The sequence below is a fragment of the Ranitomeya imitator genome, chromosome 10, assembly GCF_032444005.1.
Source record: "Ranitomeya imitator isolate aRanImi1 chromosome 10, aRanImi1.pri, whole genome shotgun sequence".
Classification (NCBI taxonomy): domain Eukaryota; kingdom Metazoa; phylum Chordata; class Amphibia; order Anura; family Dendrobatidae; genus Ranitomeya; species Ranitomeya imitator.
Window position 1 is genome coordinate 667,125 of NC_091291.1, and position 27,395 is coordinate 694,519.

The 27,395-nt window shown below is 46.3% G+C and overlaps 1 protein-coding gene across 1 annotated transcript in view; it reads left to right on the forward strand.

Annotated features, from left to right (window-relative positions):
- EPHA8 (EPH receptor A8) overlaps positions 1-26,854 on the forward strand; it is a 118,087-nt gene extending 91,233 nt beyond the window's left edge. The window contains exons 10-17 of the mRNA XM_069741784.1: positions 212-337; positions 12,237-12,422; positions 13,141-13,202; positions 18,449-18,658; positions 20,888-21,037; positions 21,310-21,500; positions 22,434-22,589; positions 23,802-26,854. Coding sequence (XP_069597885.1) covers positions 212-337; positions 12,237-12,422; positions 13,141-13,202; positions 18,449-18,658; positions 20,888-21,037; positions 21,310-21,500; positions 22,434-22,589; positions 23,802-23,916 — 1,196 coding nt within the window. The 3' untranslated portion in view covers positions 23,917-26,854. The remainder of the gene's footprint in view (positions 1-211; positions 338-12,236; positions 12,423-13,140; positions 13,203-18,448; positions 18,659-20,887; positions 21,038-21,309; positions 21,501-22,433; positions 22,590-23,801) is intronic.
- Positions 26,855-27,395: the final 541 nt, after the last annotated feature.

Consider the following 27,395-nt stretch of genomic DNA (forward strand, 5'->3'; position numbering starts at 1 on the left):
CTAGATATATCCTTTGTAATGATATTGCTTCCGATCTATTCTGTAGTAAAGGTGGGCTTGACTGGAGGAGAAAGTGGGACAATTACCACTTTATTACTACTCTGCAGGTGTATTGGTGGATTGCTGGATCCCCTTATGTCATCAGTCTGGTGTCAGATAGAATGGGTTCTATGAGAAGTGATGGTGGACTCTCCATTTCTCTGTCTTGCAGTCACTTTGGCAGAGTCTAAGCTCTACGTTGATCCTCACACATACGAGGATCCTTGCCATGCTGTCCTTGAATTTGCTCGTGAGATCGAGGCTTCTAGAATCAAGATTGAAAAGATTATTGGATCTGGTTTGTACAATTATGCTACATTCTAATTATTGTTTGCATGCTAATGTCACCTGGGAGCCTGATCCCTAAATGCCCATACTAATATAGAACTCGAGTCCATGGTGAGCGACTGCTTGATGCCTCAACACTTGAAAGCCCAGGTAGACCTCTTCTCCAATTAAGAGTAATCCTTGTTGTGCCTCTTCTCCTATCACTATTAGTACTTGGCGTGCCTCTTCTCCCATCAGTAGCAATCCTATGTACTTCATCAGTACTCCTCCTATCTCCAGTAGTCCACTGTGCGCCTCTTCTCCTATGGCCAGTAGTCCTTGGCACTCCCCTTCTCCTATCACTAGTAGTCCTTGGCACTCCCCTTCTCCTTTCACTAGAAGTCCTTGGCACTCCCCTTCTCCTATCACTAGTAGTCATTGGCACTCCTCTTCTCCTATCACTAGTAGTCCTTGGCACTCCTCTTCTCCTATCAATAGAAGTCCTTGGCACTCCTCTCTTCCTATCACTAGAAGTCCTTGGCACTCCCCTTATCCTATCACTAAAAGTCCTTGGAACTCCCCTTATCCTATCACTAAAAGTCCTTGGCACTCCTCTTCTCCTATCACTAGTAATCCTTGGCACTCCTCTTCTCCTATCACTAGTAGTCCTTGGCACTCCTCTTCTCCTATCACTAGAAGTCCTTGGCAGTCCCCTTATCCTATCACTAGAAGTCCTTGGCACTCCTCTTCTCCTATCACTAGAAGTCCTTGGCACTCCTCTTCTCCTATCACTAGAAGTCCTTGGCACTCCTCTTCTCCTATCACTAGAAGTCCTTGGCACTCCTCTTCTCCTATCACTAGAAGTCCTTGGCACTCCTCTTCTATCACTAGAAGTCCTTGGCAATCCCCTTATCCTATCACTAGTAGTCCTTGGCTTTCCTCTTCTCCTATCACTAGTAGTCCTTGGCACTCCTCCTATCACTAGAAGTCCTTGGCACTCCTCCTATCACTAGAAGTCCTTGGCACTCCTCTTCTCCTATCACTAGAAGTCCTTGGCTTTCCTCTTCTCCTATCACTAGAAGTCCTTGGCACTCCTCTTCTCCTATCACTAGAAGTCCTTGGCACTCCTCCTATCACTAGAAGTCCTTGGCACTCCTCTTCTCCTATCACTAGAAGTCCTTGGCACTCCTCCTATCACTAGTAGTCCTTGGCACTCCTCTTCTCCTATAACTAGATGTCCTTGGCAATCCCTTTATCCTATCACTAGAAGTCCGACACCTTGGCACTGCTCTTCTATCACTAGAAGCCCTTGGCACTCCCCTTATCCTATCACTAGAAGTCCTTGGCACTCCCCTTATCCTATCACTAGTAGTCCTTGGCACTCCTCTTCTCCTATAACTAGATGTCGTTGGCACTCCTCTTCTCCTATCACTAGTAGTCCTTGGCACTCCTCTTCTCCTATCACTAGAAGTCCTTGGCACTCCTCTTCTCCTATAACTAGATGTCATTGGCACTCCTTCTCCTATCACTAGATGTCCTTGACACTCCTCTTCTCCTATCACTAGTAGTCCTTGGCACTCCTCTTCTCCTATAACCAATAGTCTTTGGAACTCCCCTCATCCTATCACTAGTAGTCCTTGGCACTCCTCTTCTCCTATAACTAGATGTCCTTGGCACTCCTCTTCTCCTATAACTAGATGTCGTTGGCACTCCTCTTCTCCTATCACTAGAAGTCCTTGGCAGTCCCCTTATCCTATCACTAGTAGTCCTTGGCACTCCTCTTCTCCTATCACTAGATGTCCTTGGCACTCCTCTTCTCCTATCACTAGAAGTCCTTGGCACTCCCCTTATTCAATCACTAGAAGTCCTTGGCACTCTTCTTCTCTTATGGCCAGTAGTCCTTGGCACTCCCCTTCTCCTATCACTAGTAGTCCTTAGCACTCCTCTTCTCCTATCACTAGAAGTCCTTGGCACTCCTCTTCTCCTATCACTAGAAGTCCTTGGCACTCCTCTTCTCCTATGGCCAGTATTCCTTGGCACTCCCCTTCTCCTATCACTAGTAATCCTTGGCACTCCTCTTCTCCTATCACTAGAAGTCCTTGGCACTCCTCTTCTCCTATGGCCAGTAGTCCTTGGCACTCCCCTTCTCCTATCACTAGAAGTCCTTGGCAATCCCCTTCTGCTATCACTAGTAATCCTTGGCACTCCCCTTCTCCTATCACTAGAAGTCCTTGGCACTCCTCTTCTCCTATCACTAGAAGTCCTTGGCACTCCTCTTCTCCTATCACTAGTAGTCCTTGGCACTCCTCCTATCAATAGAAGTCCTTGGCACTCCTCTTCTCCTATCACTAGAAGTCCTTGGCACTCCTCTTCTCCTATAACCAGTAGTCCTTGGCAATCCCCTTATCCTATCACTAGTAGTCCTTGGCAATCCCCTTATCCTATCACTAGTAGTCCTTGGCACTCCTATTCTCCTATAACCAGTAGTCCTTGGCAATCCCCTTATCCTATCACTAGTAGTCCTTGGCAATCCCCTTATCCTATCACTAGAAGTCCTTGGCACTCCTCTTCTCTTATAACCAGTAGTCCTTGGCAATCCCCTTATCCTATCACTAGAAGTCCTTGGCACTCCTCTTCTCCTATCACTAGAAGTCCTTGGCACTCCTCTTCTATAACCAGTAGTCCTTGGCAATCCCCTTATCTTATAACCAGTAGTCCTTGGCACTCCTCTTCTCCTATAACCAGTAGTCCTTGGCAATCCCCTTATCCTATCACTAGATGTCATTGGCAATCCCCTTATCCTATCACTAGTAGTCCTTGGCACTCCCCTTATCCTATAACCAGTAGTCCTTGGCACTCCCCTTATCCTATCACTAGTAGTCCTTGGCACTCCCCTTCTCCTATCACTAGTAATCCTTGGCACTCCTCTTCTCCTATCACTAGAAGTCCTTGGCACTCCTCTTCTCCTATGGCCAGTAGTCCTTGGCACTCCCCTTCTCCTATCACTAGAAGTCCTTGGCAATCCCCTTCTGCTATCACTAGTAATCCTTGGCACTCCCCTTCTCCTATCACTAGAAGTCCTTGGCACTCCTCTTCTCCTATCACTAGAAGTCCTTGGCACTCCTCTTCTCCTATCACTAGTAGTCCTTGGCACTCCTCCTATCAATAGAAGTCCTTGGCACTCCTCTTCTCCTATCACTAGAAGTCCTTGGCACTCCTCTTCTCCTATAACCAGTAGTCCTTGGCAATCCCCTTATCCTATCACTAGTAGTCCTTGGCAATCCCCTTATCCTATCACTAGTAGTCCTTGGCACTCCTCTTCTCCTATAACCAGTAGTCCTTGGCAATCCCCTTATCCTATCACTAGTAGTCCTTGGCAATCCCCTTATCCTATCACTAGAAGTCCTTGGCACTCCTCTTCTCTTATAACCAGTAGTCCTTGGCAATCCCCTTATCCTATCACTAGAAGTCCTTGGCACTCCTCTTCTCCTATCACTAGAAGTCCTTGGCACTCCTCTTCTATAACCAGTAGTCCTTGGCAATCCCCTTATCTTATAACCAGTAGTCCTTGGCACTCCTCTTCTCCTATAACCAGTAGTCCTTGGCAATCCCCTTATCCTATCACTAGATGTCGTTGGCAATCCCCTTATCCTATCACTAGTAGTCCTTGGCACTCCCCTTATCCTATAACCAGTAGTCCTTGGCACTCCCCTTATCCTATCACTAGTAGTCCTTGGCAATCCCCTTATCCGATCACTAGTAGTCCTTGGCAATCCCCTTATCCTATCACTAGAAGTCCTTGGCACTCCTCTTCTCCTATCACTAGAAGTCCTTGGCACTCCTCTTCTCCTATAACCAGTAGTTCTTGGCAATCCCCTTATCCTATCACTAGTAGTCCTTGGCACTCCTCTTCTCCTATAACCAGTAGTCCTTGGCAATCCCCTTATCCTATCACTAGTAGTCCTTGGCACTCCTCCTATCACTAGAAGTCCTTGGCACTCCTCTTCTCTTATCACTAGAAGTCCTTGGCACTCCTCTCCTCCTATCACTAGAAGTCCTTGGCACTCCTCTTCTCCTATCACTAGAAGTCCTTGGCACTCCTCCTATCACTAGAAGTGCTTGGCACTCCTCTTCTCCTATAACTAGATGTCCTTGGCAATCCCTTTATCCTATCACTAGAAGTCCGACTCCTTGGCACTGCTCTTCTATCACTAGAAGCCCTTGGCACTCCCCTTATCCTATCACTAGAAGTCCTTGGCACTCCTCTTCTATAACCAGTAGTCCTTGGCAATTCCCTTATCTTATAACCAGTAGTCCTTGGCACTCCTCTTCTCCTATAACCAGTAGTCCTTGGCAATCCCCTTATCCTATCACTAGATGTCGTTGGCAATCCCCTTATCCTATCACTAGTAGTCCTTGGCACTCCCCTTATCCTATAACCAGTAGTCCTTGGCACTCCCCTTTTCCTATCACTAGTAGTCCTTGGCAATCCCCTTATCCGATCACTAGTAGTCCTTGGCAATCCCCTTATCCTATCACTAGAAGTCCTTGGCACTCCTCTTCTCCTATCACTAGAAGTCCTTGGCACTCCTCTTCTCCTATAACCAGTAGTTCTTGGCAATCCCCTTATCCTATCACTAGTAGTCCTTGGCACTCCTCTTCTCCTATAACCAGTAGTCCTTGGCAATCCCCTTATCCTATCACTAGTAGTCCTTGGCACTCCTCCTATCACTAGAAGTCCTTGGCACTCCTCTTCTCTTATCACTAGAAGTTTTTGGCACTCCTCTTCTCCTATCACTAGAAGTCCTTGGCACTCCTCTCCTCCTATCACTAGAAGTCCTTGGCACTCCTCTTCTCCTATCACTAGAAGTCCTTGGCACTCCTTCTATCACTAGAAGTGCTTGGCACTCCTCTTCTCCTATAACTAGATGTCCTTGGCAATCCCTTTATCCTATCACTAGAAGTCCGACTCCTTGGCACTGCTCTTCTATCACTAGAAGCCCTTGGCACTCCCCTTATCCTATCACTAGAAGTCCTTGGCACTCCCCTTATCCTATCACTAGTAGTCCTTGGCACTCCTCTTCTCCTATAACTAGATGTCCTTGGCACTCCTCTTCTCCTATAACTAGATGTCGTTGGCACTCCTCTTCTCCTATCACTAGTAGTCCTTGGCACTCCTCTTCTCCTATCACTAGAAGTCCTTGGCACTCCTCTTCTCCTATCACTAGAAGTCCTTGGCACTCCTCTTCTCCTATAACTAGATGTCGTTGGCACTCTTTCTCCTATCACTAGATGCCCTTGACACTCCTCTTCTCCTATCACTAGTAGTCCTTGGCACTCCTCTTCTCCTATAACTAGATGTCCTTGGCACTCCTTTTCTCCTATAACTAGATGTCCTTGGCACTCCTTTTCTCCTATCACTAGATGTCCTTGGCACTCCTCTTCTCCTATAACTAGTAGTCCTTGGCACTCCTCTTCTCCTATAACTAGATGTCCTTGGCACTCCTCTTCTCCTATAACTAGTAGTCCTTGGCACTCCTTTTCTCCTATCACTAGATGTCCTTGGCACTCCTCTTCTCCTATAACTAGAAGTCCTTGGCACTCCTCTTCTCCTATAACTAGATGTCGTTGGCACTCCTTCTCCTATCACTAGATGCCCTTGACACTCCTCTTCTCCTATCACTAGTAGTCCTTGGCACTCCTCTTCTCCTATAACCAATAGTCCTTGGAACTCCCCTCATCCTATCACTAGTAGTCCTTGGCACTCCTTTTCTCCTATCACTAGATGTCCTTGGCACTCCTCTTCTCCTATAACTAGATGTCCTTGGCACTCCTTTTCTCCTATAACTAGATGTCCTTGGCACTCCTTTTCTCCTATCACTAGATGTCCTTGGCACTCCTCTTCTCCTATAACTAGATGTCCTTGGCACTCCTTTTCTCCTATCACTAGATGTTGTTCGCACTCCTCTTCTCCTATAACTAGTAGTCCTTGGCACTCCTCTTCTCCTATCACTAGATGTCCTTGGCACTCCCATTATCCTATAACTAGATGTTGTTGGCACTCCTCTTCTCCTATAACCAGTAGTCCTTGGCACTCCTCTTCTCCTATAACTAGATGTCCTTGGCACTCCTTTTCTCCTATCACTAGATGTCCTTGGCACTCCTCTTCTCCTATAACTAGATGTCCTTGGCACTCCTTTTCTCCTATCACTAGATGTCCTTGGCACTCCTCTGCTCCTATAACTAGTAGTCCTTGGCACTCCTCTTCTCCTATCACTAGATGTCCTTGGCACTCCCATTATCCTATAACTAGATGTTGTTGGCACTCCTCTTCTCCTATAACCAGTAGTCCTTGGCACTCCTCTTCTCCTATAACCAGTAGTCCTTGGCAATCCCTTTATCCTATCACTAGAAGTCCTTGGTACTCCTCTTTTCCTATTACCAGTGGTCCTCTGTATGCTCTTCTGTTACTTCCAACCACTGGTACTCCTATTCCGCTACCACCAGTTTTAGGCTCACCTGCTTAGCTGGGTTCATGAAGCTGCAGGTCACGGCGGACACACAGTCCCAGTTGCGGACAGAACAGGAGTGAGGACTTGGACATACTGTAAACCACAAGACCAGGAGGGCAGTCAAAGTGAGAAACGGCAAGTCTGGCACAGTACACACAGGAAGGCAGAGGAACCTCAGGCGTATTTGCAAGGACGAATACACAGTTTTTACAAAGTCCATTAACAGATCACATGTTACTGCAACCAATGAGTTACTGCAGGAGATGGCTAGCAGAGGGTTAACCAGAAAGAAAGAGGATCTCAGAGGTTTGGCAAGATGAATACACAATATAAGTAGATGGTGGAGCACTCCAAATAGCAACTGAACTCTAGAGACTCAATACCAAGACACAGGGATGTCTTTAAGCAAACCTTAAGAGGCCTAGGGAGATTGTCAAAACCTGAGGTGGAGAACAGCATTGAACATTCAGGAAGAGTGCCGAGCTCGTCAGACTTCCCAAGACGAGAGTAATTGAAGAAAGAAGCCTGACAAACAAGATGGAAGAACTAGAAGCAGAAATATCTACAGGTAACTTTGACATAGTGGGAATAACCGAGACATGGTTAGATGAAAGCTATGACTGGGCAGTTAACTTACAGGGTTACAGTCTGTTTAGAAAGGATCGTAAAAATCGGAGAGGAGGAGGGGTTTGTCTCTATGTAAAGTCTTGTCTAAAGTCCACTTTAAGGGAGGATATTAGCGAAGGAAATGAGGATGTCGAGTCCATATGGGTCGAAATTCATGGAGGGAAAAATGGTAACAAAATTCTCATTGGGGTCTGTTACAAACCCCCAAATATAACAGAAACCATGGAAAGTCTACTTCTAAAGCAGATAGATGAAGCTGCAACCCATAATGAGGTCCTGGTTATGGGGGACTTTAACTACCCGGATATTAACTGGGAAAGTGAAACCTGTGAAACCCATAAAGGCAACAGGTTTCTGCTAATAACCAAGAAAAATTATCTTTCACAATTGGTGCAGAATCCAACCAGAGGAGCAGCACTTTTAGACCTAATACTATCTAATAGACCTGACAGAATAACAAATCTGCAGGTGGTTGGGCATTTAGGAAATAGCGACCACAATATTGTACAGTTTCACCTGTCTTTCACTAGGGGGACTTGTCAGGGAGTCACAAAAACACTGAACTTTAGGAAGGCAAAGTTTGACCAGCTTAGAGATGCCCTTAATCTGGTAGACTGGGACAATATCCTCAGAAATAAGAATACAGATAATAAATGGGAAATGTTTAAGAACATCCTAAATAGGCAGTGTAAGCGGTTTATACCTTGTGGGAATAAAAGGACTAGAAATAGGAAAAACCCAATGTGGCTAAACAAAGAAGTAAGACAGGCAATTAACAGTAAAAAGAAAGCATTTGCACTACTAAAGCAGGATGGCACCATTGAAGCTCTAAAAAACTATAGGGAGAAAAATACTTTATCTAAAAAACTAATTAAAGCTGCCAAAAAGGAAACAGAGAAGCACATTGCTAAGGAGAGTAAAACTAATCCCAAACTGTTCTTCAACTATATCAATAGTAAAAGAATAAAAACTGAAAATGTAGGCCCCTTAAAAAATAGTGAGGAAAGAATGGTTGTAGATGACGAGGAAAAAGCTAACATATTAAACACCTTCTTCTCCACGGTATTCACGGTGGAAAATGAAATGCTAGGTGAAATCCCAAGAAACAATGAAAACCCTATATTAAGGGTCACCAATCTAACCCAAGAAGAGGTGCGAAATCGGCTAAATAAGATTAAAATAGATAAATCTCCGGGTCCGGATGGCATACACCCACGAGTACTAAGGGAACTAAGTAATGTAATAGATAAACCATTATTTCTTATTTTTAGGGACTCTATAGCGACAGGATCTGTTCCGCAGGACTGGCGCATAGCAAATGTGGTGCCAATATTCAAAAAGGGCTCTAAAAGTGAACCTGGAAATTATAGGCCAGTAAGTCTAACCTCTATTGTTGGTAAAATATTTGAAGGGTTTCTGACGGATGTTATTCTGGATTATCTCAATGAGAATAACTGTTTAACTCCATATCAGCATGGGTTTATGAGAAATCGCTCCTGTCAAACCAATCTAATCAGTTTTTATGAAGAGGTAAGCTATAGACTGGACCACGGTGAGTCATTGGACGTGGTATATCTCGATTTTTCCAAAGGGTTTGATACCGTGCCGCACAAGAGGTTGGTACACAAAATGAGAATGCTTGGTCTGGGGGAAATTGTGTGTAAATGGGTTAGTAACTGGCTTAGTGATAGAAAGCAGAGGGTGGTTATAAATGGTATAGTCTCTAACTGGGTCGCTGTGACCAGTGGGGTACCGCAGGGGTCGGTATTGGGACCTGTTCTCTTCAACATATTCATTAATGATCTGGTAGAAGGTTTACACAGTAAAATATCGATATTTGCAGATGATACAAAACTATGTAAAGCAGTTAATACAAGAGAAGATAGTATTCTGCTACAGATGGATCTGGATAAGTTGGAAACTTGGGCTGAAAGGTGGCAGATGAGGTTTAACAATGATAAATGTAAGGTTCTACACATGGGAAGAAGGAATCAATATCACCATTACACACTGAACGGGAAACCACTGGGTAAATCTGACAGGGAGAAGGACTTGGGGATCCTAGTTAATGATAAACTTACCTGGAGCAGCCAGTGCCAGGCAGCAGCTGCCAAGGCAAACAGGATCATGGGGTGCATTAAAAGAGGTCTGGATACACATGATGAGAGCATTATACTGCCTCTGTACAAATCCCTAGTTAGACCGCACATGGAGTACTGTGTCCAGTTTTGGGCACCGGTGCTCAGGAAGGATATAATGGAACTAGAGAGAGTACAAAGGAGGGCAACAAAATTAATAAAGGGGATGGGAGAACTACAATACCCAGATAGATTAGCGAAATTAGGATTATTTAGTCTAGAAAAAAGACGACTGAGGGGCGATCTAATAACCATGTATAAGTATATAAGGGGACAATACAAATATCTCGCTGAGGATCTGTTTATACCAAGGAAGGTGACGGGCACAAGGGGGCATTCTTTGCGTCTGGAGGAGAGAAGGTTTTTCCACCAACATAGAAGAGGATTCTTTACTGTTAGGGCAGTGAGAATCTGGAATTGCTTGCCTGAGGATGTTGTGATGGCGAACTCAGTCGAGGGGTTCAAGAGAGGCCTGGATGTCTTCCTGGAGCAGAACAATATTGTATCATACAATTATTAGGTTCTGTAGAAGGACGTAGATCTGGGGATTTATTATGATGGAATATAGGCTGAACTGGATGGACAAATGTCTTTTTTCGGCCTTACTAACTATGTTACTATGTTACTATGTTAAAGAGAAAGCTTAGCACAAACTCTCTAGACCAAGACTGAATCACTAATGTCCTCTTTAGGGATCCAGAATCTCTTCTCAGAACCATGTCCCTTCTAGTCTATTATTCCGGTCTGCCTCCTTTTTAAGATTCCATGCTGCCATGATTGTGTGGATGGTGCGTGAGCGGTGTGAGTCGGCGTCCTGTGTGCAGGACTTCAAAGAAGTATTGGCAGAGGCGGCGCATGCGCACAGATCAAGATTATGGCTCAGTACATTTTTTATTGAAGTCCTGCACAGGACGCCAACTCAAACTGCGTACGCGCCGTCCACACAATGATGGAGACGTGACAGGTCACTTAATAATCAATGAGTTGTAGAAGAAGCAGAGGAGGCTGGTGGGGGGAGGGCGGCGAACCAGAAGAAGACCCTGCCTCCATGTCCTGCCACGAAGCACACAAGACATAATTTTATGAAAACTTCACAAGGTGAGCATTCATCAGCCGCTGAGCGGATCCCTTCACATCAGGTATCTGATTGATCACCATCACAGCCATTATGGCCATGCCTTTAGTTTATAGGGTGAAATCCTGCTGACAGGTTCTATTTAATATACCGAACAATTTGGAATAGCACAATAAACCCAGTAGCCAACTTTTTTCAACAAATCATAAATTGGATATTTTTGGTGGAAAGCTAAATCTGGTCTAGATATTATCCATGTCCAGATCAATGATATTCATTACCAGAAGCAGACTTCTAGGTGTAAGTGGCAGGGGAAGATGAAGTTGTCGGCCATACACTGTAACAATCGATGATCTCCCAGAAGACTCTGAAACTTCATTGTTGTGGGTGGATTTGGTCCAAAGAAGCAAATTCAGACAATCATCTTGAAGAGAGTTGGAGGAAATTTGTAAATATTGCTCCAAGGACTTACTGATTCTCTCAATCTGTCCATTACTTTGGGAGTGATACACTTAGAAGAGGAGATCTTTAAGTTCTTGCAGAGTGCCCTCCAGAACCTGGAAACAATTGGCAAACGTGCTCGGAGACTACGCGAGCTGGGAGGCCGTTGTACCAGCTCATTTATTTTAAAACACTTAACCATGGAGAAAATGGAAGTGATTATAATTTAACAAGATTTTGTCAGTTTAGAGCGCAGTCCACAATGACTCGGATAGTAATGAATCTTTGCACCCTTGAAGATCAGTAACCAAGTCTATGGAAATCTTTGCACAGAGTTCTTGTGGTATAAGACAAGGCTGAAGAGAACCAGGAGGTGCTTGACATGAGGATTTGAACTGCACATGATGAGGGCCAGGTATTATGTACCTTGTCTCCATTTGGGTCACCATTAGAAACCAGAAAGTAGTTCAGCAGTTCATTTAACTGGGTAACAAGAGAGAAGAGAAGACTTCACAGCAAAGTGCTTCTAAGACTGGAAAATGACCTCTAGGTGACGAAATGAAAGGTGACGAGATGGCAGCAAGGATACATATAGGTTCAATTACATGTAAGGAATCGTCTTCAGAAACATCACATTGGTCTTCAGATCTAGAGAGGGCATCATATTTGCCGGAATGGTACACAAACTCTAAAAATCGTTGGCCTCTCGTGGAGACATTATCATTCTTTTTGACCAGAGAAAAGTCCATGAAATTCTCTGCTGCTCCAGAATCATTGAACGCTTGTACTGGGAGCAGGGAGGAACCAAAGAAAACGGACATAGGCACAATTAATACATTTGTCTTTAGTGTCACCAAAAAATTCTCAGTAGGCTTTAATACCTCTCTTCTATCACTAATTGGCCGTAGCTTCTATCCACTGTGCTCCTCAATATACCTTTTCTCCTATCCCCTGTAGGCCACCTTTTCTCCTTCCCAGTAGTTGGCACATTTTCAATAATGTTGTCCTTCATACTATTTGAGGTTCTGGTGAGATCTGATATTTTCTTCCTCCTATCCACCCATTGTATCCTCACAGAAATCTGCTGCAGTCCTGTCTGACGTATGCCTTTTGTGTCTCATATCTCTTCTTTCTTAGGGGAATTTGGAGAAGTCTGCTATGGGCGGTTGAAGCTACCAGGGAAACGTGAGATTCCAGTTGCCATCAAGACTTTAAAAGTCGGTCATAACGAGAAGCAGAGACGAGACTTTCTCAGTGAGGCCAGCATCATGGCCCAGTTTGACCACCCAAATGTCATTCACTTGGAGGGTGTCGTGACCAAGAGTATGTAATGCAATGCTTTCTCATAGAATACACCATGGGGTAGAGTCTAAATATTGGAGAAGGATGGCATGAGGCATATGGTGGCATTAGATTAGTAGTCTCATTGTGAACAATACACATCTCTCTCAATACAGATCTCTCCGTCCATTCACCTAATACGATTGTATACACTATCATGAATCCTCCCTGCTGTATGGAAGATTCTGGAAGGAGCTTCTTCTAGAGGATGTCCTTTCTTCTCAGCAATTGATCTATAAGAAGCAGATAACTAATTGTACATTACAACCACATAAAGTGCGAGAGTTTTTATTCCTTTGTCTTACTCAGAAAAATGTTTTTTTTTTTAAACCAATTCAAATCAAATATATAAAGAAGTGTTCATCCATCAACCAACCCAACTTAGGTTCCACCGTTCTATCACAAGATTTTTCTAGGGCTTCATTTGAATGGAAGTGCAATAATCGAATGCTGATGGTTTATGCCAGAATACAAACCATCATTATTGCCCACCACATGATCCATACAGGGGCAGAACCATTGTCAGTAAGCCTTGATTGCTCCCATCAGGACAGAAAACGATTGCAAAATGACTTGCTGGTCGGCACTCATTATCTAGCCAAAATCAGCCCCTCTAAATGCACAGCAATAGTAAGATAGTGTAAGTGAAATGTATCATGGCCGCTCACCCATGTAGTGACACTCCGCCTCTGCTTTACAGGCAAATTAACCATGATTATAACAGAATACATGGAGAACGGCTCCCTGGACTCATATCTCAGGGTACGTACATAGTAGGAAGCGCTCAGTCTACCATTCATTATACCTTATCTGTCACAAGTCAGTGAGGAGTGCGGGTGAGTCACTGGAGTCCAGGAGCTCGCGTGTGTGTGCGTTTGGAGTACGGGCTTGCGTCTGGAGTCGGAGCATGTGTCTGGACTACGGGCTCACATCTGGATTATGGGCTCACGTCTGTAGTCGGAGCGCGTGTCTGGAGTATGGGCTTGTGTCTGGAGTCGGAGCACGCATCTGGAGTATGGGCTTGTGTCTGGAGTCGGAGCACGCGTCTGGAGTATGGGCTTGTGTCTGGAGTCGGAGCGCGCGTCTGGAGTTGAAGCTCACGTCTGGAGTATGGGCTTGTGTCTGGAGTATGGGCTTGTGTCTGGAGTCGGAGCGCGCGTCTGGAGTATGGGCTTGTGTCTGGAGTATGGGCTTGTGTCTGGAGTATGGGCTTGTGTCTGGAGTATGAGCTTGTGTCTGGAGTACGGGCTTGCGTCTGGAGTCGGAGCATGTGTCTGGAGTCGGAGCGCGTGTCTGGAGTATGGGCTTGTGTCTGGAGTCGGAGCGCGTGTCTGGAGTCGGAGCATGTGTTTGGACTACGGGCTCACATCTGGAGTATGGGCTCGCGTCTGGAGTCGGAGCGCGCGTCTGGAGTCGGAGCTTGCGTCTGGGGTCGGAGCGCGTGTCTGGAGTATGGGCTTGTGTCTGGAGTCGGAGCATGTGTCTGGACTACGGGCTCACATCTGGGGTATGGGCGCGCATCTGGAGTACGGGCAGTTTTGTCTCTGGAGACTTGGTGCCTGTGTGTCCGGTTGCATTTCTGGAGTTCAGGTGCTCGTGTGTGTGGGTGTGTCTGTTGAGTCAGTTTTGTCTCTGGAGACTTGGTGCCTGTGTGTCCGGTTGCATTTCTGGAGTCCTGCTGCTCGTGTGTGTGGGTGCGTCTCTTGAGTCAGTTTCCTCTCTGGAGTACTGGTGCTCATGTGTGTGGGTGCGTCTCTTGAGTCAGTTTCCTCTCTAGAGTACTGGTGCTCGTGTGCGGGTGCGTCTCTTGAGTCAGTTTCCTCTCTGGAGTACTGGTGCTCGTGTGTGCGGGTGCGTCTCTTGAGTCAGTTTCCTCTCTAGAGTACTGGTGCTCGTGTGCGGATGCGTCTCTTGAGTCAGTTTCCTCTCTGGAGTACTGGTGCTCATGTGTGTGGGTGCGTCTCTTGAGTCAGTTTCCTCTCTAGAGTACTGGTGCTCGTGTGCGGGTGCATCTCTTGAGTCAGTTTAGTCTCTGGAGTACTGGTGTTCGTGTGTGTGGGTGTGTCTCGAGTCAGTTTAGTCTCTGGAGTACTGGAGCTCATGTGCGGTGCGTCTCTTGAGTGAGTTTAGTCTCTGGAGTACTGGTACTCGTGTGTGCGGGTGCGTCTCGAGTCAGTTTAGTCTATAGAGTACTGGTGCTCGTGTGTGGGTGCGTCTCTGTAGTCCATTTTGTCTCTGGAGTCCTGGTGCTCCTGTGTGTGGGTGCGTCTCGAGTCAGTTTTGGCTCTGGAGACCTGGTGCCCATATGTCCGGTTGCGTCTCTGGAGTACTGGTGCTCGTTTGTGTGAGTGCGTCTCTTGAGTCAGTTTTGTCTTTGAAGTACTGGTGCTTGTGTGTGTGGATGTGTTTCTTGAGTCAGTTTAATCTCTGTAGTACTGGTGCTCGTGTGCGGGTGCATCTCTTGAGTCAGTTTAGTCTTTGGAGTACTGGTGCTCGTGTGTGCGGGTGCGTCTCTTGAGTCAGTTTCCTCTCTAGAGTACTGGTGCTCGTGTGCGGATGCGTCTCTTGAGTCAGTTTCCTCTCTGGAGTACTGGTGCTCATGTGTGTGGGTGCGTCTCTTGAGTCAGTTTCCTCTCTAGAGTACTGGTGCTCATGTGCGGGTGCATCTCTTGAGTCAGTTTAGTCTCTGGAGTACTGGTGTTCGTGTGTGTGGGTGTGTCTCGAGTCAGTTTAGTCTCTGGAGTACTGGAGCTCATGTGCGGTGCGTCTCTTGAGTCAGTTTAGTCTCTGGAGTACTGGTACTCGTGTGTGCGGGTGCGTCTCGAGTCAGTTTAGTCTATAGAGTACTGGTGCTCGTGTGTGGGTGCGTCTCTGTAGTCCATTTTGTCTCTGGAGTCCTGGTGCTCCTGTGTGTGGGTGCGTCTCGAGTCAGTTTTGGCTCTGGAGACCTGGTGCCCATATGTCCGGTTGCGTCTCTGGAGTACTGGTGCTCGTTTGTGTGAGTGCGTCTCTTGAGTCAGTTTAGTCTCTGAAGTACTGGTGCTTGTGTGTGTGGATGTGTTTCTTGAGTCAGTTAAATCTCTGTAGTACTGGTGCTCGTGTGCGGGTGCATCTCTTGAGTCAGTTTAGTCTCTGGAGTACTGGTGTTCGTGTGTGTGGGTGTGTCTCGAGTCAGTTTAGTCTCTGGAGTACTGGAGCTCATGTGCGGTGCGTCTCTTGAGTCAGTTTAGTCTCTGGAGTACTGGTACTCGTGTGTGCGGGTGCGTCTCGAGTCAGTTTAGTCTATAGAGTACTGGTGCTCGTGTGTGGGTGCGTCTCTGTAGTCCATTTTGTCTCTGGAGTCCTGGTGCTCCTGTGTGTGGGTGCGTCTCGAGTCAGTTTTGGCTCTGGAGACCTGGTGCCCATATGTCCGGTTGCGTCTCTGGAGTACTGGTGCTCGTTTGTGTGAGTGCGTCTCTTGAGTCAGTTTAGTCTCTGAAGTACTGGTGCTTGTGTGTGTGGATGTGTTTCTTGAGTCAGTTAAATCTCTGTAGTACTGGTGCTCGTGTGCGGGTGCATCTCTTGAGTCAGTTTAGTCTCTGGAGTACTGGTGTTCGTGTGTGTGGGTGGGTCTCGAGTCAGTTTAGTCTTTGGAGTACTGGTGCTCGTGTGTGCGGGTGCATCTCTTGAGTCAGTTTAGTCTTTGGAGTACTGGTGCTCGTGTGTGCGGGTGCGTCTCTTGAGTCAGTTTCCTCTCTAGAGTACTGGTGCTCGTGTGCGGATGCGTCTCTTGAGTCAGTTTCCTCTCTGGAGTACTGGTGCTCATGTGTGTGGGTGCGTCTCTTGAGTCAGTTTCCTCTCTAGAGTACTGGTGCTCATGTGCGGGTGCATCTCTTGAGTCAGTTTAGTCTCTGGAGTACTGGTGTTCGTGTGTGTGGGTGTGTCTCGAGTCAGTTTAGTCTCTGGAGTACTGGAGCTCATGTGCGGTGCGTCTCTTGAGTCAGTTTAGTCTCTGGAGTACTGGTACTCGTGTGTGCGGGTGCGTCTCGAGTCAGTTTAGTCTATAGAGTACTGGTGCTCGTGTGTGGGTGCGTCTCTGTAGTCCATTTTGTCTCTGGAGTCCTGGTGCTCCTGTGTGTGGGTGCGTCTCGAGTCAGTTTTGGCTCTGGAGACCTGGTGCCCATATGTCCGGTTGCGTCTCTGGAGTACTGGTGCTCGTTTGTGTGAGTGCGTCTCTTGAGTCAGTTTAGTCTCTGAAGTACTGGTGCTTGTGTGTGTGGATGTGTTTCTTGAGTCAGTTAAATCTCTGTAGTACTGGTGCTCGTGTGCGGGTGCATCTCTTGAGTCAGTTTAGTCTCTGGAGTACTGGTGTTCGTGTGTGTGGGTGTGTCTCGAGTCAGTTTAGTCTCTGGAGTACTGGAGCTCATGTGCGGTGCGTCTCTTGAGTCAGTTTAGTCTCTGGAGTACTGGTACTCGTGTGTGCGGGTGCGTCTCGAGTCAGTTTAGTCTATAGAGTACTGGTGCTCGTGTGTGGGTGCGTCTCTGTAGTCCATTTTGTCTCTGGAGTCCTGGTGCTCCTGTGTGTGGGTGCGTCTCGAGTCAGTTTTGGCTCTGGAGACCTGGTGCCCATATGTCCGGTTGCGTCTCTGGAGTACTGGTGCTCGTTTGTGTGAGTGCGTCTCTTGAGTCAGTTTAGTCTCTGAAGTACTGGTGCTTGTGTGTGTGGATGTGTTTCTTGAGTCAGTTAAATCTCTGTAGTACTGGTGCTCGTGTGCGGGTGCATCTCTTGAGTCAGTTTAGTCTCTGGAGTACTGGTGTTCGTGTGTGTGGGTGGGTCTCGAGTCAGTTTAGTCTTTGGAGTACTGGTGCTCGTGTGTGCGGGTGCGTCTCGAGTCAGTTTAGTCTATAGAGTACTGGTGTTCGTGTGTGGGTGCGTCTCTGTAGTCCGTTTTGTCTCTGGAGTCCTGGTGCTCCTGTGTGCGGGTGCGTCTCGAGTCAGTTTTGGCTCTGGAGACCTGGTGCCCATATGTCCGGTTGCGTCTCTGGAGTACTGGTGCTCGTTTGTGTGAGTGCGTCTCGTGAGTCAGTTTAGTCTCTGAAGTGCTGGTGCTCGTGTGTGTAGGTGCGTCTCTTGAGCCAGTTTTGTCTCTGGAGACCTGGTGCCCATATGTCCGGTTGCGTCTCTGGAGTACTGGTGCTCGTTTGTGTGAGTGCGTCTCTTGAGCCAGTTTTGTCTCTGGAGTACTGGTGCTCGTGTGTGTGGATGTGTTTCTTGAGTCAGTTTAATCTCTGGAGTACTGGTGCTCGTGTGTGGATGCGTCTCTTGAGTCAGTTTTGTCTCTGGAGACCTGGTGCTCGTGTGTGTGGATGTGTTTCTTGAGTCAGTTTAATCTCTGTCCTGGTGCTCATGTGTGCTGGTGCGTCTCTTGAGTGAGATGCGTCTCTAGAGTATTGGTGCTCATGTGTGCGGGTGCGTCTCTTGAGTGAGATGCATCTCTAGAGTCCTGGTGCTCGTGTGTGTGGGTGCGTCTCTTGAGTCAGATGCGTCTCTGAAGACCTGGTGCCTGTGTGTTCGGTTGCGTCTCTGGGGTCCTGGTGCTCATGTGTGCGGGTGTGTCTCTTGAGTCAGTTGCATCTCTGGAGTCCTGGTGTTCGTGTGTGGGGGTGCATCTCTTGAGTAAGTTTAGTCTCTGAAGACCTGGTGCCTGTGTGTTCGGTTGCGTCTCTGGAGTCCTGGTGCACATGTGTGTGGGTGCGTCTCTGGAGTCCTGGTACTCGTGTGTGCGGGTGCATCTCTTGAGTCAGTTTGGTCTCTGAAGACCTGGTGCATGTGTGTTCGGTTGCGTCTCTGGAGTCCAGGTGCTCATGTGTGCGGGTGCCTCTCTAGAGTCAGTTTTGTCTCTGGAGTCCTGGTGTCTGTGCATATTTGAAGTTCATGTGTGTTCATGTTTGGAGCCCATATGTGTGCGTAGAGGCATGCGTAGAGATTACGGTTTGTGTAAAGCCTTTGACACATATGTTTATTCTAGAGCCGGGATGGCCACTTCACTATAATCCAACTTGTTGGCTTGTTAAGGGGAATTGCTTCTGGAATGAAATACCTTTCTGACTTGGGCTATGTTCACCGAGATTTAGCAGCTCGTAACATTTTGGTAAACAACAACTTGGTGTGTAAAGTGTCAGACTTTGGTTTGTCCAGGATACTTGAGGATGACCCAGATGCCGCATACACGACAACGGTGAGATGACCTGCAAGCTGCACATGCAGTCTGATTTTTCTTTTTTCACATTGACCACTTTATCCTCTTGTTGTCTTCTTGTCATATTTTTATTTATTCACATATCATCTGCTCACGTCATTTGGTCATGTTATGGTACTCTCAGGCTTTCCTCTGGTCATGCTGTTATCTATTCCCGCGGTCATCTGGTCATTTTCTCCTTTGGTCACACTGTAAGGCTGGTTTCACATTTGCGTTTTTTTGGGTGCGTTTTTGCGGTAAAAAACGCAAAAAAACGCATGGTGAAAAAACGCATGTAAACGCGTGCAAACGCTGCGTTTTTTGACGCACGCGTTTTTGCATGTGGTGAAAAAAATGCGGCGTTTTGACGCATTTACATGCGTTTTTTCATGCGTTTGCGTTTTTTAAACGCATGCTGAGAAATGTGTGACAGCTGCCAATCATCAAAATAAAGTAAAAAACCCACTATAAATAGAAATAGTTAGGGTTAGGGTTAGGGGTAGGGATAGGGGTAGGGATCATAACCCTAACCCTAACCCTAAAGGGATCCTAACCCTAACCCTACCGCTAACCCTAACCCTAAAGAGATCCTAACCCTACCCCTAACCCTAACCCTACCTCTAACCCTAAGGGATCCTAACCCTAACCCTACCCCTAACCCTAACCCTAAAGGGATTAGGGTTAGGGGTAGGGTTAGGGGTAGGGTTAGGGTTAGGGGTAGGGTTAGGGTTAGGGGTAGGGTTATGGTTAGGATCCCTTAGGGTTAGGGGTAGGGTTAGGGTTAGGGTTAGGGGTAGGGTTAGGGGTAGGGTTAGGGGTAGGGTTAGGATCCCTTTATCACCTTTATATTGGGGGGTGGCATATCAGTGTGTTTTCTGTTTTTTTTAATATAAAAACGCATGCACAAAAAAACGCATGCGTCCCCATTGACTCCAATGTATTTTTTGACCCAAAAAAAACGCATGAAAACGCATGCGGTTTTTTTGGTCCAAAAAACGCCTCTCAAAAATACTACAAGTTGCATTTCTGAAAATGAACGCATGCAGTAAAAAAGCGCATGCGTTGCAAAACGCGACCAAACGCGTACAAACAAAAACGCATGCATTTTAAATGTTAAATATAGGAAAAAAAACGCATGCGTTTTTTTGAAAAAAAAACGCTGCAGACAAAAACGCAAGTGTGAAACCACCCTTATCTAGTCACACCATCATCTGCTCACACTGTTTTGTGGTCACGCCATAGTCTGGTCAACCTGTTCTTTGGCCATGCTGTCATCTGGTTACAATGTTCTGTGGTCACACTATATTTGGGTCACATTGTTTTCTTGTCACACCATAGTCTGGTCACATTGTTCTATGGTCACACTGTTCTATGGTAACACTATTATCTGCTCAAACTGTTCTGTGGTCACGCCATAATCTGGTCACACCATAGTCTGGTCACCCTGTTCTTTGGTCATGCTGTCATCTGGTTACAATGTTATTTGCTCACAGCATCATCTGCTCACACTGTTCTATGGTCACACCATATTTTGGTCACATTGTTTTCTGGTCACACCATCATCTGCTCACACTGTTCTGTGGTCACACTGTAATGTGGTCACATTTTTTTCTGGTCACACTCTTCTATGGTCACGCTGTTATCTGCTCACATTGCTCTGTGGTCACACCATAGTCTGGTCACACTGTTCTGTGATCACGCCATAGGTCAAACTGTTTTTTGGTCACGCGGTCGTCTGGTTACAGTGTCCTGTGGTCATGCCGTCATCTGCTCACACTGTTGTGTGGTCACACCATAGTCTGGTCACACTGTTCTATGGTCACGCTGTAATGTGCTCACTGTGTTCTGTGGTCATGCCATAGTCTTGTCACATTGTTGTCTGGTCACACCATAGTCTGGTCACATTGTTGTCTGGTCACACCATAGTCTGGCCACACTGTTCTATGGTCACGCTGTAATATGCTCACACTGTTCTGTGGTCATGCCATAGTCTTGTCACATTGTTGTCTGGTCACACCATAGTCTGGACATCCTGTTTGGTTGTGCTGTCATCTGGTTACAATGTTCTGTGGTCATGCCGTCATCTGCTCACACTGTCATATATCATTGTTACTACCAAGTAGTAATTTCCAGTTGATATCTAAACACTATAAAAGTAACAACTGTACAAACTAATGTTAGAAAGTTAACAAAATAAGATATGATGAAACAACTATTCTGTATTTTTAGGGAGGGAAGATCCCCATCCGTTGGACAGCACCAGAAGCCATCACCTACCGTAAATTCTCCTCTGCCAGCGATGTGTGGAGTTTCGGAATTGTAATGTGGGAGGTTTTGGCTTACGGAGAGAGGCCCTATTGGAACATGACTAATCGCGATGTATGTATCCACTCTTTGTCCTGTGATTCCCATAGGAGGTGTAAGGACAAACAGGGCCATCAGAGTACAGATTTTCTATAAGTGGCTTGGGAACCCTCTTCAGGGATGGAGTCTCTCCACCATGTTGTCTCCAGATAAGTTCTACGGTCTTGCTTTGTATGTATCTTTGTAAGCTGCACTATGTATAAGCTGCCATTCCATAGCTCTCAAAAGGGTTGGAAGAAAAGCATAAGATGTGAGGAGAAATATCTAGTTATTTTCATTGGTTTCAGGTTATAAATTCCGTAGAAGAAGGGTATCGCTTGCCTGCTCCAATGGGCTGCCCAACAGCTTTACACCAACTTATGCTGGACTGCTGGCAGCGGGAGCGCAACGAGAGGCCCCGATTCTCCCTGATTGTCAGTATTCTGGACAAGCTTATTCGGAATCCAGAGCACTTGAAGCTGAGCGCCACAGTCAGCAGGTACAACAGACAGTCATCACTGCGTCCCTGTCATGCTTCACTGTAGGCATCATCGAGCCTCCGCCATGCTTCATTTTAGACATCTCTGCTGAGCCAAAATTGAGCTTCACTGTAGACCTTACTGAGCCCCTGCCATGGTTCACCTTACAAATCACCATGCCCCGCCATGCTTGACTTTACACATCACCAAGTCCTCCCCATGCTTCACCGTGGACCTCCACGATTAATTTTACACAGCACTGAGCCCCCGTTGTGTTGAGTGTTCTTTTCATCACCTGCTTCATTCTTGCTTCTCCATACACATCACGGAACCATAGGCCCAAATCGTTACAGTTGTGTGTCTTCACTCCACAGATCATAATCCCAAAACTTCTGTTATTTCCCCAGTCTGAGCAGATTAAAGGTGACTTTTCATATACTTTAGGGTCAGTAGAGGTGATGTCTTGGAGTTCAGTCATGAACCCTCAGCACCTGCTGACACCAACCCTCGCTGCAGACCACCTGCCTCTCCAGAAATCTAAGTTGTGGTATCAGTTATGGTCAGCTATTTGCATTGTTCTTGTTTCATTGGAAACTGTGGAAAATTTGGAAATTTTACTAATAAACCAAATTTAGAATGGATTTACAGTGGAAGGGGGTAATTCTGAATTTTCTTGCTGAAGTTTCATATGTCCATGTGAAGTAAAGCAAATCCCAGACACTGATGTAAATGACGTTCTGCGGCAGTTCAGCCAATGTGACCCCTTCATAACCAGGTGCACACACCCTCCCAAAAAATGATAATGAGATGATAAAAGTGAATATGAGTCAGTAAAGGCAACGTCGCCCCTTCATATCGGGCGGGGGCCGTAGCAGGACGTGATGCCATCTATTCTCATCCACATGGATGTCACCAAGTGTAGCTCCCAATACAGGCGACCTCTCTTCTTCTAGAATCGCCCAACCACGACTGGACCGGGGACTGTTTGATTTTACCAGCTGTGCCACAGTGGATGACTGGCTGGACACCATCAAGCTGGGGCAATACAAGGACAACTTTTTGATGGGTGGATACCGCTCTCTGGGCATGGTTATGAGGATGAACATAGAGTGAGTACCCTGGAACACATGGGAGATGGTGTGCATGTATTCTGGAAGAAGTAGTGCGGACATCCCAGAATGGGGGGTGTACATGGTGCACATGTCCCCTGGGGTAAATAGTGCATGGTGGAAATTGTGCGGATGTACCCTGGGAGGTAAAGCACATACATAGGGGGAACAATGAGTACATACCCTGGGAAGAAGGTGCAGATGTCTTATCATTGTATTACTGTAGCGCTAACATATTCCGCAGCCCGTTACAATAAGTGTGGACATCACAGAGTAACACACAGTTCACCAGTTACAGGAGCCGTGAGGGTCCATGCTACAATCGATAAAGAAATAAGGAAGGCACAGTAGGTAGAACGTGCCTCCATGTACGGTCCGGCGATCATTGTAATAAATCATGATTAAGACTTCATAGTTGAAACGCGTTGATCCTCCTTACTGGTGTGCCAGGTGTTTGCTATGCAAAGATTTTTTTGAAGAACGATATATCGTTTTAGTTGTCTAATAGAGTCTCACAAAGTTTGAACCACCTCCGCCTTCAGCTGGATCATCTCTCTTCTTATCTCTGTTTTAAAAGTATGTTTTAAAACATAGGAGCTAGGTATTAGCCGGATCGTCGGGGGTAGTACATTCCAGAAAACTGTTGCAGCAGGAGAGAAGTCTTGGAGACAGAGGTGGGAGGTTCAGGTTATAAAGGAGGTTCGGCTTAGACCAGTTGCAGAATGGAAAGCATGGGTAAGATGGTAGACAGGGAACAGAAGGAAATGTAGGGCGAAACTGAACAGTCAAGAGCTTTGTGCGTGAAACTACAAGTGTATATTGTATTCTGTAGTGGATGGGTAACCAGTGTAATGACTGGCACAGGGGTGGAGGCATCTGTGAAGCGGCTGGACAGAAATACAACCCAGGCTGCCACATTCAGACTAATCAGAAAAGAGTTGCAGTAGTCCAGACGAGAATGAATAAGACAGACCGTAAGGGTTTATGCAGTTTTAAGGTGAGAAAAGGTCGGATTCTGGTGACATGAGTGAGTGATTGGATATAGGGAATAAATGAAAGTTCTATGTCAAATGTAACCACAAGACAGTGAGTGTGCCACTGGGGAGAAACTGTTCTATGTTGAAGCTATTGTTTTAAGAAATGCAGACTCCCTTGAGGGGTCTCATTTATAAGATGGAGGTCAATCATAACTCTTGTACTCTGTCTCCACAGTGACATCAGGAGTTTGGGCATCTCATTAATAGGACATCAAAAGAAGATCCTAACAAGCATCCAAATCATGAGGGCTCATCTCATCAATACGCTAGGACCCAGAATGCACTTGTGATGACGCCCAACAGAGCAAACTGACTGTGCTGAAGCCCAAGACTATGGAGACCTTCTGCTTGAGATTGGGTCCCTCTGCAGAGGTCCTAACATGGGGCAGCTTGTGCAGGAGTTGGCTTTTCTATAGACTCATTCCAGGCATCTTGTCTTTGGGTTCCTGTGTGCTGTGTTTACATTTATATCTCTTAGTGCTGCAGTCTTATAGCAATAGTCCAGTGTAATAATTACAGGGAGCTTCATGTATACAGGGTGGAGCGAGCCTCGGACCACAGCTGTGTGGGAGGCCTGAGAGCTCCGATGGACAATCCAGATGGACAATCCAGAAGACGTGTCTCGTTCTTCAAACACATCATCATTCTGGGTATTACTCAACACCTCTGTAGGGAAATCCACAGACCAAAGTGGGAAGGAAAGAGAAGGATCATTTAAAATATTAACTTCACTGCATTTAAAGTGGTCGACCAGCAGCATGGAGGCCGACAGGTGGTCAGGTAATGGTCAGGCCGCGTGTGATTCCCATGTGCACAGAATGATTGGTGATAGATCACAATAAGTGGTCATGGTTCTTGCACACTTTTTATTTTTGGTCGCTCGTCGGCGGCCTGTTTACACTTTATGATGATCGGCCAGTGTGAATGCACCTGTATTGAGGATAGTCACAGGTAACACTTCTCTTTTGTAGGCTTTATGCAAGCTGCTGCCTTTGGTCCTACCGGAGTGCAGGCTGTAGCCAGTGTCAGCAGTCACTTCAATATGGTGTCGATTTTGGTATTCTCTACTATTTGAGCAAAGGAGGTAGGAGGTCTCTGTAGGCATGGAGGTGTCTGTACAATGGTTGGAGGTCTCTATAGACCGAATTATAGAGAACCATCATTGTAGGAACACTGGCTCTCTCTTCTATCTATAGAGAGGTCTCTACGTCTAGGAACTTCGGCTCTCTCTTCAACGTGTAGGAACGCCATCTCTTCTATGTGCAGGAATGTTGGCTCTCTCTTCTATCTATAGAGAGTTTTCTTCCTGTAGGAATGCCGTTTCTCTCTTCTACGTGTAGGAACGCTGGCTCTCTTCTACTTATAGAGAGGTCTCTAGATGTAGGAATGCCGTCTCTCTCGTCTATGTGTAGGAACACTGTCTATCTTTTTCACGTGTAGGAGTGCTCTCTCTTCTACGTGTAGGAATGCCAGCTCTCTCTTCTACATGCAGGAACGCTGGCTCTCTTCTATCTATAGAGAGGTCTCTACGTGTAGGAATTCCAGCTCTCTCTTCTATCTATAGAGAGTTCTCTACGTGTAGGAATTCCAGCTCTCTCCTATCTATAGAGAGTTCTCTACGTGTAGGAATTCCAGCTCTCTCCTATCTATAGAGAGTTCTCTACGTGTAGGAATGCCGTCTCTCTCGTCTATGTGTAGGAACACTGTCTATCTTTTTCACGTGTAGGAGTGCTCTCTCTTCTACGTGTAGGAATGCCAGCTCTCTTCTACATGCAGGAATGCTGGCTATCTATTCTACCTATAGAGAGGTCTCTATGTGTAGGAGCGCCGTCCCTCTTCTATCTATAGAGTTCTCTACGTGTAGGAGCGTCGTCTCTCTTCTATCTATCTGAGTTCTCTACATGTAGGAATGCCGTCTCTCTCTTCTACATGCAGGAACGCTGGCTCTCTTCTACCTATAGAGAGGTCTCTACGTGTAGGAATTCCAGCTCTCTTCCACCTATAGAGAGGTCTCTAGATGTAGGAATTCCAGCTCTCTTCTATCTATAGAGTTCTCTACGTGTAGGAGCGCCGTCTCTCTTCTATCTATCTGAGTTCTCTACATGTAGGAGCGCCGTCTCTCTTCTATCTATAGAGTTCTCTACATGCAGGAACGCTGGCTCTCTCCAATCTATAGAGAGTTCTCTACGTGTAGGAATTCCAGCTCTCTCCTATCTATAGAGAGTTCTCTACGTGTAGGAATGCTGTCTCTCTCGTCTATGTGTAGGAACACTGTCTATCTTTTTCACGTGTAGGAGTGCTCTCTCTTCTACATGCAGGAATGCTGGCTATCTATTCTACCTATAGAGAGGTCTCTACGTGTAGGAGCGCCGTCCCTCTTCTATCTATAGAGTTCTCTACATGTAGGAGCGCCGTCTCTCTTCTATCTATCTGAGTTCTCTACATGTAGGAATGCCGTCTCTCTCTTCTACATGCAGGAACGCTGGCTCTCTTCTACCTATAGAGAGGTCTCTACGTGTAGGAATTCCAGCTCTCTTCCACCTATAGAGAGGTCTCTAGATGTAGGAATTCCAGCTCTCTTCTATCTATAGAGTTCTCTACGTGTAGGAGCGCCGTCTCTCTTCTATCTATCTGAGTTCTCTACATGTAGGAGCGCCGTCTCTCTTCTATCTATAGAGTTCTCTACATGCAGGAACGCTGGCTCTCTCCAATCTATAGAGAGTTCTCTACGTGTAGGAATTCCAGCTCTCTCCTATCTATAGAGAGTTCTCTACGTGTAGGAATGCTGTCTCTCTCGTCTATGTGTAGGAACACTGTCTATCTTTTTCACGTGTAGGAGTGCTCTCTCTTCTACATGCAGGAATGCTGGCTATCTATTCTACCTATAGAGAGGTCTCTACGTGTAGGAGCGCCGTCCCTCTTCTATCTATAGAGTTCTCTACATGTAGGAGCGCCGTCTCTCTTCTATCTATCTGAGTTCTCTACATGTAGGAATGCCGTCTCTCTCTTCTACATGCAGGAATGCTGGCTCTCTTCTACCTATAGAGAGGTCTCTACGTGTAGGAATTCCAGCTCTCTCCAATCTATAGACAGTTCTCTACGTGTAGGAATTCCAGCTCTCTCCTATCTATAGAGAGTTCTCTACATGTAGGAATGCTGTCTCTCTCGTCTATGTGTAGGAACACTGTCTATCTTTTTCAAGTGTAGGAGTGCTCTCTCTTCTACATGCAGGAATGCTGGCTATCTATTCTACCTATAGAGAGGTCTCTACGTGTAGGAGCGCCGTCCCTCTTCTATCTATAGAGTTCTCTACATGTAGGAGCGCCGTCTCTCTTCTATCTATCTGAGTTCTCTACATGTAGGAATGCCGTCTCTCTCTTCTACATGCAGGAACGCTGGCTCTCTTCTACCTATAGAGAGGTCTCTACGTGTAGGAGCGCCGTCCCTCTTCTATCTATAGAGTTCTCTACATGTAGGAGCGCCGTCTCTCTTCTATCTATCTGAGTTCTCTACATGTAGGAATGCCGTCTCTCTCTTCTACATGCAGGAACGCTGGCTCTCTTCTACCTATAGAGAGGTCTCTACGTGTAGGAATTCCAGCTCTCTTCCACCTATAGAGAGGTCTCTAGATGTAGGAATTCCAGCTCTCTTCTACCTATAGAGGGCTCTATGTGTAGGAACACCGTCTATCTTTTTTTACTTGTAGGAGCGCCGTCTCGCTCTTCTGCATGTCACCTATCACATTCTTCAGCCTTCTTGGGGTAGTGAG